At 34.3% G+C, this 13,636-nt stretch overlaps 1 protein-coding gene across 6 annotated transcripts in view; it reads right to left on the bottom strand.

Moving 5' to 3' along the window:
* Klp10A (kinesin-like protein 10A) overlaps positions 1–13,636 on the bottom strand; it is a 72,240-nt gene that overhangs the window by 12,440 nt on the left and 46,164 nt on the right. For 4 of the 6 annotated variants that reach the window (XM_089649205.1, XM_089649223.1, XM_089649213.1 and 1 more), the window contains 7 exons: positions 11,689–11,725; positions 8,721–8,869; positions 7,875–8,425; positions 7,545–7,791; positions 6,938–7,093; positions 3,842–3,995; positions 677–899 (listed from right to left, as the gene is read on the bottom strand). In XM_089649205.1, the coding sequence (XP_089505331.1) occupies positions 677–899; positions 3,842–3,995; positions 6,938–7,093; positions 7,545–7,791; positions 7,875–8,425; positions 8,721–8,869; positions 11,689–11,725 (1,517 nt within the window). Of the gene's footprint in view, positions 1–676; positions 900–3,841; positions 3,996–6,937; positions 7,094–7,544; positions 7,792–7,874; positions 8,426–8,720; positions 8,870–8,952; positions 8,989–9,346; positions 9,675–11,688; positions 11,726–13,636 lie in introns of those variants that run through there. The other 2 variants (XM_089649231.1, XM_089649240.1) reach the window with 2 other exon arrangements.

The following is a 13,636-nucleotide window of genomic DNA, read 5'->3' as shown; positions in this document are numbered from 1 at the left end:
ATTTCTTACCCGAGAAAATATTCAATATATGCTAGTGTTTCATTCAACAATTACTGCTTTTTACATTTTTTCAATAGGAGATTTTTTCAATGTGGATGAGTGTTTCAGGCGAACAATTATTGCTTATAAAAATAATTGTTATCCTTTGTGCTATGCATAAATAAAATCTTGTCTTTAAAAAAACATTAATTTATCAAAAAAATAATAATTAATAATAATTTTATTAATTTACTAAAAACAAAGCATACATTATAAGAAAAACTGTGAGCAAAATACAACCAATCCGTAACATACTAAATGTCAAGCAAATGTCAAAAACAGGCTGAAAAACCAATAATATTTTTTATATGACGTGCGACCATAGATGTATGAATTTTGTAGACCGGGCATCTCGTATCTCGTTCTCACAACAGACAAATAGAGATGGTAACTTGATGATGGTGGCTTGGCTGAAATCTTAAATATGGTCCACGGTATCTGAAGCTGCATAATACGTATGCAGTTTCAGTTGCAAGTCACATTGTTATTCTTGTCAGCTGATCACGATTTGACAGAGAACGAAAAGGGACCTAGAATCGGCGTTTGACAGCGACTTTTCAAATGTAAAAAAAAAACAAAATAGCTCTGATTGGCCATTTGACGACAAAGTCCTCCACAAACAAGCTGGTCTAATCACCTGTCAGCATATCTGAGAGTGTTGAGTGAATGTTCACAGGAGCTCAGGCCGGGAGATATCATGGCAATCATGCAGGTGCGACTCTTATCTCCGATGAAAGAGTCCCTCAGGACTTGAGTCAGCTTGGAGGCACGGAAGGGCAGGTGAGCACCCTTCATGCCGAGGGCGCGGATACATTCCTTGAGAGCCAGCAAGGATTTGTTGATCTCTGCTCCTTCCATTCCTATCATCAAAATTAAATATAATTATTATTTGATTTTAAATTACTATAGATCGCCATTTATATTAATTACATTCAATACAATTTGCTAATAAAATATAGTTTTTTTCTTTTAAAAGGTGAAATTTGTCTATTTTTGTATATTTTTCAAAGAATAAAGCAGGAAACGAATTAAAGATAAAAATAGTAGTACAGTCAAACTTGGTTATAACGATCACGGAAATAGCGAGGTCATGGTTATAATGAGCAATTATAAAATGATATTTTAATTCGTGCTTGTTTTCATACAATCGTATGCTGTTATAACGAGGTTTCATAATTGATGTAACGTCCAAATATTTTTGTCAACACGATTTCTAAATAGGTAAATACATATTTGCGTTTGAAAAAAAACCGATTCTCGAAACCAGTCATAAACAAGACAAAAGGATGCCGCCCGGCGGCTCGGACTTCCCTTAAAATACCATTAGGGACGGATTATCCCAAGCTTTTATGACATTTAGCCTGAGTTGCCGCTCTACGAAACATTTCTATTCGGTAGGTACTATCGCGAACTATGTAAAAAGGGTCATATAAAACCTAAGTCATACGAATATTGGGGCTTCCAATTTGGTTCCCTTTTTACAACTTCTTTCGTTTTGCTACTCATGTTAAATTTGTATCCGGTTTTCCCAATTTCGTTCGAAAATCAATAAATGTTATGTAGGCTGATATGAGTAGGTACCTACGTACACAGTTTATTAAAATCATATCTTTAGTGATTAGTCAGTCAGAAGTAAACCCTTCGATTACAACCATGTCAAACAAGAGGAAATGTCTCTCAATTCGCGATAAAGTCCATATTATTCGGGAATTGGAACGTGGCGCAAAAAATGTCGAAGTGTGTAAGAAATTTTTTTTGTCATCTTCAACGGTTTCAACATTGTGGAAAAATAAGGATGTTTATTTATCTGCGTTGGAGAATAACATCACAGAAACTAAAAAATTTAGAAAGTGCGTGGTTCCTGACGTTGACGAAGCGTTACTTAAGTGGTTTAGTGTCCAAAGAAGTGCTGGATTTGCTATTGATGGGCCGATTTTGAAGGCGCAAGCGGAAAAATTCGCGAACCAATTCGGAAATGACAATTTTAAATGTAATAACGGTTGGCTTGATCGTTTTAAAAATCGGCATAACATTGTTTATGCAAAAATTAACGGTGAAGCTGCATCTGTGGATCCTGTAATATCAAGTGCGTGGGTTCAGAGTGTTTGGCCAGAGTTGAGAAAGGATTTCCGTGACCAGGACATTTATAATGCGGATGAGACAGGATTTTTTTATAACTTAACACCCACTAACACCTTTAAATTTAAAGGTGATAAATGCATTGGCGGGAAAAAGTCAAAAGTTCGTTTGACAGTGCTTGTGTGCGCCAATATGACCGGAACGGATAAACGAAAACTGTTTGTTATTGGGAAATCACTCAAACCGCGATGTTTTAAGAACAAAAACTTGCCTGTAGAGTACACAGCTAATAACAAAGCATGGATGACTTCTGAGATTTTCTGCAAATATATTTCCGACTGGAAAGGGGAGCTTTTTAAGAAGAAGAGAAGCATTCTTCTTGTAGTGGATAACTGTCCTGCGCATCCAAAAATAGAAAATTTATCCAATATAAAACTTGTTTTTCTGCCGCCGAATACAACATCCATATTACAGCCAATGGACATGGGTGTAATAAACAGTCTGAAAAAATTTTATCAGAGGTTCGCGGTACTTCATCTTATTGGCCAGAGGGAGAAAAAGTTGAATGAGAATTTAACAATATTGGATGCGATCATTCTTTTAAATGATGCGTGGACTAATGTATCACTGAGTACAGTTGCCAATTGCTTTATAAAATCTTCATTGAAAACTAGAATTGATGATGTGCATGAAGAATACGACGAAGAAGACAACATGCCATTATCAGAGTGGCTAAGAACGAATAGTATAAATGATTTTAATAATGACAATATCGCAGACTTTGTGCGTGTTGATGAGGGTTTATCGACATGTGGACTTCCAACGGATAGTGATATCGTAGAGTCTGTGTTGCATAAAGACAATGAAGGTGATGAAAGCAGCGACGATGATAATATGAGTACAGAACCGGAACAAATTACAATAGGGGAAGCTAGTGATATGATGGACAAATTAGTGTGTTTTTTCGGTAGCAGTGAACCAGATGATGAAACTTTTAATGCGTTAAGTGTTTTGAGGGGAAAAATAAGAAACATTAAAGTGAAAACATTAAAACAATCCTTGATAATGAATTTTTTTAGTACAAATGATTTAGAGTAAAATAAAAACTTTTGTTTTATGTTAAGTGTTTGTACAATTTATTACATATAATAATTAGTGTAGTTGTAAGTTTAATCGTTGTATATTATTGTAAGTACCTATATTACATATATTTAAAAAAAAATTAATGTGTTTGATTTATAATGCATATGTATGTTTTGTGAGAGCTTTATACTATGTAGGTTTATGTATATAAATTCTTATAAACCTATTTTGGATATAACGAGTAATGGCTATAAGGAGCAAATTTAGTCGGTCCCCTCATGCTCGTTATAACCAAGTTTTACTGTAGTTAAATTGACAAAATTATAACAATCCCTTTTACAAATGTTCAATTGTTGAATATTTTCATAAAATATACAAATCATACTAGAAGCCATTCAATAAAAAATTATAGTTTATTATTATAAAAAAAGATGTCATCGAGTTCTGGTAGGTTATTATTTGTATGTGATGAGAATGCATTTCAAACGGAGTAGACCACACACAGATGACTTACCTTACTTAATTAAAAACATTATTAATTTACCCTATGTAGTACTGATTGGTGAATGTTTCACAAAAACAAAGCCAAATAAATTCATCCTATTTATAATTAATAAAATATGTTCAAAAAATGACTCACGTGTTTGTCTATTGGCTGAAGATGTATCAGCTCCTCTTTCATTGCCAGCCAAATCAATGAGAGAGAACTTGCCGTGCACCTTGTGGCTCCCGGGAGTTCTTACCAAGATTTGGAATACAGCATGCGATCGAGATGAATTGGAATTGGCAGATGTCTAAAAATATGTTACATGAAATATTATTCAAAAATAAAGTTTTTTAAGTTCAAGTTTTGTTTACAATAATTGATGCATATACATAGAAACAATGGCTACTGTGCCAGTGACAGGTCATTATTGGTAAACAACAACAAAAATAGTTGTTTTATAATAACTTGATGCAAAAACTTGTTAATTTTGTAAAACATAACTGATAGCTACAATATTATTACTTTGCATAACTTCACATATTTTTCATAGTTGACACACGTTTTTGTTACAAACTTTGTAATAAAAAACTACCGGTTTTGTTTTGAATGCATCACGTCTCTGAGCTGTATTTGCCATGGACAGCATTTTTTAAATTTTATAACAAAAGTTTGGCCAATGCATCAATTTATTAATTGTTTTTATGTTTAATTCGTAGAACTTCTCTTAATTTTTATTAAAAAAATAATCTAAATCAATTTGAATAATGTTATTATTGAGTTCTGCAAGTATTTTATTTTTTTTATTATTGTGACAGATTTTTGAAAATGGCCTTGAACGCCGAAACAGATGTCACAATAATAAAAACTAAAATACTTGCAGAACTTAATAATGGCTTTTTTTTTTTTTTTATTAATATATAAAAATTTAATTAATATAATAATCCTAACAAATAATTATAAAAATTTTATTAATATAATAATCCTAATAAATAATTGCCAATCAATATTCCCAAATAAATTCGCTAGAAGAAGTGCAATGGTGATGAATCCAAGGGCTCCTGCATTATACGGACAACCTAAAATTCACAAGGATAATATCCCCATACGTCCCGTTGTTTCTTTTATAAACGCCCCAACGACAATACTCGCCAAAAAACTTAACTTTCTTTTCAAACAACATACTAAATTCTACCCAAAACATAGCGTTAAAAATTCTCTCGAACTTGTAAATAAAATAAAAAACATTAATCTACCGCACAATTGCCAGTTCATATCTTTAGACGTGGTCAGTCTCTTTAGCAATATCCCTATTCAAGAATGCCTTAAAATCATTGAAGATATTTTAGACGAATCTAATATAAACCCAGTTACTAAAAAAGACTTATTCGATCTATTTAAAATTTGTGTTGAAACTAACTACTTTGAGTTTAATGATAAATTCTATCAACAAAACGACGGATTACCAATGGGATCGCCCCTCAGTCCACTTCTTGCAGAAATATTCATGGATTACATTGAAAAACAAATTTTAAATTCAATCTTTAGCAAACACATAATATACTATGTTCGTTATGTTGACGACATTTTGGTCTGTTGGAAAGGTACCAACAGACAATTAGATCTTTTTGTCACATTTGCTAACTCCATCAACCGTAAAATCTGCTTTACGGTTGAAAGAGAGTGTAATAATAAAATTAATTTTTTAGACCTAACTATCGGTAGAGAAAATAATAAACATACGTTTGAAATTTTCCATAAGCCTACGTTTACAGATACGACCATTAATTATAAATCTTTACACCCATGGTCACATAAATTATCTGCCTACCACTCAATGGTACATAGGCTTACTAATATCCCACTCGACAAGAAAGCATACGAGAAGGAAAAAAATACAATCCTAACTATTGCTAAAAATAATGGCTTCAAGGGTAGAGACATTGAAAAAATAATTAATAATAACAAACACAAAAATAACCTTAAATTAATTTACCCAACGACTAATAATAAGACGAATAATAAATTCGGGTGTTTAGAATTCATCGGACAGACATCTAATAAAATTGCCAAAGTCCTCAAAAAGTGTGGTTTAGATATTGCCTTCCGCACAAATAACAACTTAGGATCATCTCTTAAAAACTCAAAAAGTAAGGTACTCAAATTACAAAATAGTGGCATTTATAAACTCCAGTGTGACGAATGCAACGCTGTTTATGTTGGACAAACGGGCCGGTCCTTTAACACTAGGTTTAAAGAACATATAAGATCTTTTAAAAATAATAATAAAATACAATCTCAATTTGCCAAACATCTCCTAGATGAAAATCACTCACTTAATGATAATAATAAACCAACTCCGTTACACGTACAAAATAAAGGCCGTAAACTGAATCTTTTAGAGCAGTTAGAAATTAACAAAAACTCTAATAATCCAAAAGCTATTCTAATTAATGAACAAACAAATATAATTCGTTCACCCCTACTAGATATCTTCAAACCTAATGCAAATATGAGTGCACTATGAAGTACTTAATTATGCTATTAAAATAACCCTATGAGTCATCGTTTGGGAATAACTAACATAAAGACATTCAGTCAAATTTAAACATTACACTAATTGGGGAAACTTTGCTGGGGTAATAACCATTAATAATTTTTAATATTTTACTTAGAAATCAATTAAGAAATCAGTAAATGAAATTAAAATACCTACCTAGAAATAATATAAATGTACCGTCTGTAAGTGGGCTACCCACAGTTTGATAATGCCTTCAGAGGGCGAAACAGCTGTCACGCGTAATTACACAGCAGAACTTGTTTAAAAATAAACTGTTTTTATAAACCCAATAATAATATTATTGTATATATAAAAAAAAAAAAAACTTAATAATGGCATTATTCAATTTGATTTACAATAATGTTTTTTAGATAAATTTATAAAAAATAAAAGTAAAATAAAAGTGCATCAATTCCTTACGACCGCTATAAGTCATTTTTGTAAGGTTTATCAACCTTAACACATAAAATGAAAATTACATGAAATGAAAAAATCATTCCCAATATATTATTATTCCTCTGAAATAGAAATGAATGCGCAACCTCCCAACTCTAAAGTCGAAATCACAATGCAGGTTGTATTTGTCTTCATGAAATAAAAACCATGAGTAAAATTCATGAAATGGGATACAATGTTATGTTTGATTTTAATGCAATTGTTTTAAAGACAAAAACAAATAATTAATTAATTACCTGTCCAGAGGTTCGGGCATTGTTGCCGTGTTGAATGAGTTTGAGGACCTCATCAACATTGTCCACCACCTTCTCAGTCAGGCCAACGATCTGAACCTGCTGCTTGCCATCCTCCAGTACTCTTAATTTAGCTTTGTCAGCGAGTAGATCAAATACCTGCAACCATAATCATGCCATGGGAATATCATTCAAATAAAAACTACAAAGTTTGTGTCCATGTGTATACAGTTTATAAAAAGTTTCAGATGACTTGGACATTTTCCGAAGATGCCAGCAGAACGAGTGTCAGAGAAAATTAGTCAGCAATTCCAGAGGGAAGACTACTTCTAGTTAGTCGAATTATACCCTTGAATTTTATTTAATAATTTTTTATTCTTGGCTAAATGCAGGGGTTTTGCAATACAATGTGATTCACACAGCCATTACTTCAAAAAAGGAAAGAAAAAGCGTTGCCCCATCTCTCATTGCTGAGCTTGCCACACACTACTCAGTATATTTAAACATCTTGCCACGCACTAATCGGTATAAGTGAACATCTTGCCACACACTACACAGTATATGTGAACATTTTAATTGAGGTTAAATTATTAAATGAATTTGTACTTACTTTTCCAGAATATATTTCGAAAAAGGATGCCGACACAATAAGATTTAATTGTTTATATTTTGGACTAGCCAAATAAATGAAGACGTCCCTAGCAGCCATGGCGTATATCCCCTTTTTACAGTCTTGAGTTTTGCCATTGAAGTCTCCTCCCATTGTGTGGGTTTTGCCGGAGCCGGTCTGGCCGTAGGCAAAGCAGGTGGCCATCCCGCCCTCGAAGATTGTTTGGACCAGGGGCTTTGCTGTGTATCTATCAAACAAAAGATATTCAAATAAAACAATACTTAATTATTCCCAAACATTATCAGGTAATTAGATGGGAAGTGTACTTACTTGTAAACTATATCATTATTGCATGATTCATCAAATGCATAATCAAATCGAAAATGTTGATTATCCAAATATTTAGTAAGGTCAACTTTGTTTTTAGGTTCATGGACAATCATCTGGTCCTTCTTGGGAACACTTATCACATCTACCTCCTTCCGGTTTAGCTCTTTCTTGTTCAGTGGCCTCTTTCTGACACACACCGTGATCTGGTGGTCCTCCGTGGCCTCGTTCCCCCGCAGCGGCCGGAACTCAATGGTGTTCTGGTATTCCCGGATCATGGACAGGAACTCCCAGTTGGGATTGCCGGGGTCCGCATTCATCAGGGCCTCCTTTTCCTGCTTCTTCTCGGCCTGGTGCTGGCGGCGTTTCTCACGGTTCTCCTTGAGGCGCTCTACCTCCTTCACTACGTTGGAGCGCCGGGAGACGGCCATGATGTTGACGTTGCTGATGCTCCCCACCGGGGCGGCCACCGGGGCGGCCACCGGTGGGGGCACCACAGGGGCTGACGGACCTGCCCGCAGGTTGGTGGTCGCCGGCTGCTGCAGTGGTTGAAACTAAACAATTGCAAAAATGTATATTATTATACAGCAAAACGAAAAATAAACTTTTATATAGAAGGAATACGAGTTAACTCTTTGTTCAAACAGTTTTTGCAATACAATCTATTTCAACATTTTGATTCAACAGCAATTATTTTTAAATTAGCAGTGAAGACGATTTTAGCAGCCAAATCAGGTCATTCAAGAATATTTCAAAATACATTATTAAGCAAGATTATAATGAATTCAATTGAAAAGGTGTTATTATCTCCATAGAGTTGATGCTTCAATGGTGATAATTGAATTGTACCTGTTGTGTTGTTCTGCTACTGATGGAGGAGGACTGGACAGGCGGGATGTTCTCCGTGCCCCGCCGGCCAGTGGTGTCCCCTCCGTGTCCGTTGGTCAGCGCGTTGGACGGCCGCATCTGATTATTGTGCCGCGTGGCCCGATTGGAACCTGCAAAACAACAACAAACATTAAACCACCCAGAACACATGACTCTTTTATTTACATAAAACTACCAATAATTCACTACAGACATGTACAGATCATTATGATAAGTGGAGAAATGAGTCAATATTTTCAATAATATTTGCCAGGCAAGTTTGCCAACTTGACTGAAGATCTTTTATTGGAAACGAGAATCGTATATGGGTGTCCTGTAAAATAAACTCCCACGGCAGTTGACGTCACTGGCAAATCTGCAGACAGTGAAAGTGATCCATAGGCGGCTAATGCAATCAATTCTTCTGTCAGACACTGTCCTTACTTGTTTAAAATACCACATGAAAACTAAAAATAAAAAAAAATAAAAAAATTTATGAGGGAATTTTAAAAAGTCAAATAATTTAAAAAAAAAAAAATCATTAAGAAAGTTATCATTCTGTTGACATGTTTAAAATTAAATAAAATCTATTTAAAAAATTACATTACCAATAATTTTAACATTGTTTTTTTCAGCAGGATCTGTGGGGCGAGCTGAGAATTGTAAATCTTTCATGTTTTCACTGTCAACAACTTTTTTGCGAAATCTTTTGCAGGTAGAAAAACACATGCTATCAAGGCGAGTACCCGAACTCTCTGCTGTAAAACGGTGGCAAACTGAAAAATAGACTCGATTGGCGATGCATTTTTTACGAAACGGCGAAGACACGGCATTTAATGGATTCAATTTCAGTCACGGTACTTTCTTGCAATTATTTGAAAACGAGCGCGGTTTGCGGTATGCGGCAGTCGGCAGCCGGAACCCGCGGACGAAACCAAGTGGTAAACAAAGCCGGGGATACTGAATTATAAAAGGGAGGAGAAAATAATAAAAAGGCGGCGTGGGTTGAACCCATACTACTTTTGAAAACAAGACGACTAAACGTATGTTTGGTTGCCTGAAAAGTGTCTGAAAACCATCATTTGCATTTGGTCTGGTTTGAAAATGAATGATTTTCAGAGGACAAGCTTCTGGCAACTCCCGAAAATGAAAAAACAGTTTCTTATTCAAAATTTAAAGTGAAGATTATTTTAAATGTACAAAAGACTCGAAAATGTAAACCTACGACAAATTTAATTTGTTACAGGTACTTGGAGAGTATAAACTAGAAGCTGAATTTGTTGAGGTGTATAAAAAGTGCCTCGACTTCAAAGTGCATTTAAATTGAAAGTTTAAGTAATATTTAGGAAAAAGGTACAAAAAATGTTTACGATCTTTCCTTGTTACTACTAATGAGTAAAAACTAGATGATGATTTTACCGCGAAGTACCGAACAGGTCACAACCCTAAAAGCCCTTTTCCAAATGTCCAAAAATCAAGAGAAGAGACTGATAATAAATTTTCCGGCGTCCGATAAAGGAAGTTCGGTTGAAGCGGGTACGGCGTGACCGCGCGCGGGGTCCGTGACTCGGAATGGCGAACTTGGAAGGAAATGACCGCCTCTAAGGGTAGCCAGCCAGGGTACAAACAACCAACCACCAGCAGCAGCACTACCTTCACATTTCATAACCACTAGTCACTACTACTACTACTGCTTTTACCGCGTGCTGCCAACTCACGCGACCATCAGCCGAATCAATGTCAATATGAGGGGTAACTTCCGCATTCAATGCCCTCCGATGGACAACGGACACAAGGGGAAATGTCTGCGCGTCCTCATTTCATCAACCCTATCGACTACTAACGAATAAAACACCCCGCGACTCACAACAAAGCCTCGCATCAGTTATTCTCGAATTTATTCACGGCTAATGACATTGATATTGTATCAGCTTTCCCGAGAACTCAATTATTTAAAAACAAAGTAAGCATAGGTAAATACCACTCAACGCGTTCATTAGGATGGTCAGAACAAATTGCAAACAGAAGGGCAAAAAAAAAATATTGACGAAACATTTGAATACATATCGCTGTTCTGCAACCGGAATGTATTTTGCAACAAGTGGCGTTCAAAAACAGATAGCAAACGACTGATTAGTAGTAAAGTTGTTTTCATCAACAACAACTGACTGCAGCATATTTCATTGTTTTCGTGTTTAACAGAGCTGCCTCGGATGGCTAAAGCAAAGCGACCACAGTATGAGATAGGCCTTAGACACATTGCGCTATAACTATTATGCGCGCGGCAGCTACATATCATATGTTTGGGCTATAATCTTCCTCGGGAGAGGGGGTCAAATCAATTGGGGAACTGCCGCCGAATGCAATTTCTTTATATGGGATCATTGTGGAAATAGCGATGGGTGTTAAAAATATATATGTTGGCATAGAAATTCCATATAAAAAGCAGTGTAAATTTCATGAGGCCAGAGCTCCCCGTTCGATAGTTTTTGCTGATATAGATTACAGATTTATGGGTTATAAGAAAATAAATAAAATATTATCAACCATAATTCTTTGCAAGCACAAAACTATGGATCAGAATCAAGTTGTCGCCAATTAAAAATTATTCGGCTTTTCATGGGCTGCAATATTTATGTTTATTATTATATCTGTTTATTAAATTTGCTGTTATAACTATTATCATAACCGATCAATTACTGTAGTTCGAAATAAAGAATTAAAGCTAACTACCACTATATACAAATTGGTAGCAAATCCGAATAAGTTAAAAGGAAATAGTAGAAATATGCAGTATGTAATAATTTATTCCAGGTAACCGAAAACAACCAAAATGAAATCAATGTTCACGATATTAGAACATGAACACTAGACGTTAAATCGATGCAGTAAAATGACCAAGTCTAAATATAGTTTAAAATTACAGGTAGGTAACTAAATAATGACATACCTTTATTGAAGACGGGAATCGATTGACGAGTCATGTCCTAGAAAAAGAAGAAACTATAATGTAGAAACAAGCAAGTCACAAAAATGCCATCATTCGAATAATCGATAATCCGAAATATACGGGGGTAGGTATAGGTCGCGCAATTACAGTTGATGCGAACAATGAAAAACACATACTTAATGGTTGTCTGTGCATCTGTATACGCTTTCGGAAACGATATCCTTACAAAGCGTTACTGAAAAGCAGCGGTTTCTCCTGTCTTTATTTTAACTTTTGTTACTAGAGAAAATGTGGTAGAAAAACGATCATCAAATTTGAATATTCGAAACGTTTTTACCATCCATTTGAAAAGTTTCACAATTTCACTGGAATTTTCATCTCTGAAGTCAGATAACAAGATTGAAAAATGCTATATTCAAAAACTATACAGGTGTTCCGAGAGGTATCTGACTTATCAATGATTCCTGATGTTATTTGGAGACAAAAATATAGGTGAACTTTGGACTCCGGTGATTTTTAACTAAAAATCACTGAGTATTGAACGATTTTGAAAGAAAAATATATAGTTAAAAAACAACAAAAAAAATCGCCGGAGACTAAACATTCATTTTTGACTGCAAATAATGTCAGGAATCACAGCTGTGTGACTGTGTTCGCATCAACGTTCACTGCGCTACCCTTATATTCTATTATTTTTGGCGATACCTCTACAGCAAATAATGGAACGACATTATTTAAAAAAATATATATATACGATGAAAAATAATATTTCCGATGTTCAAAACGATAGAAACTTATTATATTTTAATATTCTATGTAAAGGATAAACGATATAAGTAAATGAATGCATAAATTAAATTCAACGCGCCTCTTTTCATAGTAACGTACTCAACGGGAATATAATACATTTTTACTAAAATTTTAATTAGTAGTTCTGTGACCAGTAGACCTCGCGTCTAAAAAAGTATGATTCTAATTTTCACTTATTAGAAAAATCAAAACTAAAATTTTTGTTGACATCATAAAATTTGTAATACTTCAATACATACCTACTTAACACCATATATGAAACGTGACATTTTTTATTTCAAATAAGGAATTATACAATTAAATTGACAATTCTTTTTCATATTTTCTTCGGGCAGGTAGATACCATAATATCATTATAAAATATATACGAATAAGAAAGTTCAAATAAACACAACGATTTCACGCTTGAAAACATAATCTTTACTGAACCATTAAAACGGAAACTATCTTGAAACGGAACGTACAAACAAATTTACAGACAGACGAATTGCAAAACGGTCGACTGTACAAATAGTACGGAAAAATGCCATAGTTATTCTTCGTATTATTATAATAATACCGTAATAGAACATCAGAAGGCATTCTAATATTATTGTAGTTTAATTAATGGCTATGTATATGGCGTACTTATCAAAAGAAAGCAGACTAAGGAATACCGTTACAGATAACCATAAAATAATATCGATTTTCAGATTTAAATGGTGTCGTTACCGTAATGATAACAATATTGAATGCCACATAATAATACAACGCAAGAGGAATCTGTACTACGGAAGGCTTAGGACGAGTTGTTCAGAATTTAAACAATTCATCAAATTTCAGAGTAAATTTTCCTGTTTGGTAACGGTTCTATTGAAGTTCTGTTATTATATCATCATTGGCCAGCTGTATCACGCATCTGAAATATTTACAAAACTTGAATAGAAATTTTACAGAACATGAAAATAATCTCCTTCGAAATTTGATGAATTGTTCAAATTTCAACGTTCATTTTCAAGTTATTATATCCATATGTGCCAGTTTGCTACGCAGAACTGAAAAGATAGCATAATTTAAATAGAACTTTCATAGAACTTGAAAATTAACTTTGAAATTTTATGTATTGTTCAAATTCTGTGAAACAACCCGTCCTTATAAG

Source organism: Hesperophylax consimilis, chromosome 3, assembly GCF_061612785.1.
Source record: "Hesperophylax consimilis isolate HC1 chromosome 3, BYU_Hcon_1.0, whole genome shotgun sequence".
NCBI lineage: Eukaryota > Metazoa > Arthropoda > Insecta > Trichoptera > Limnephilidae > Hesperophylax > Hesperophylax consimilis.
The sequence above is the reverse complement of the archived record's forward strand: the minus strand, read 5'-3'. Positions and strand labels throughout refer to the sequence as shown.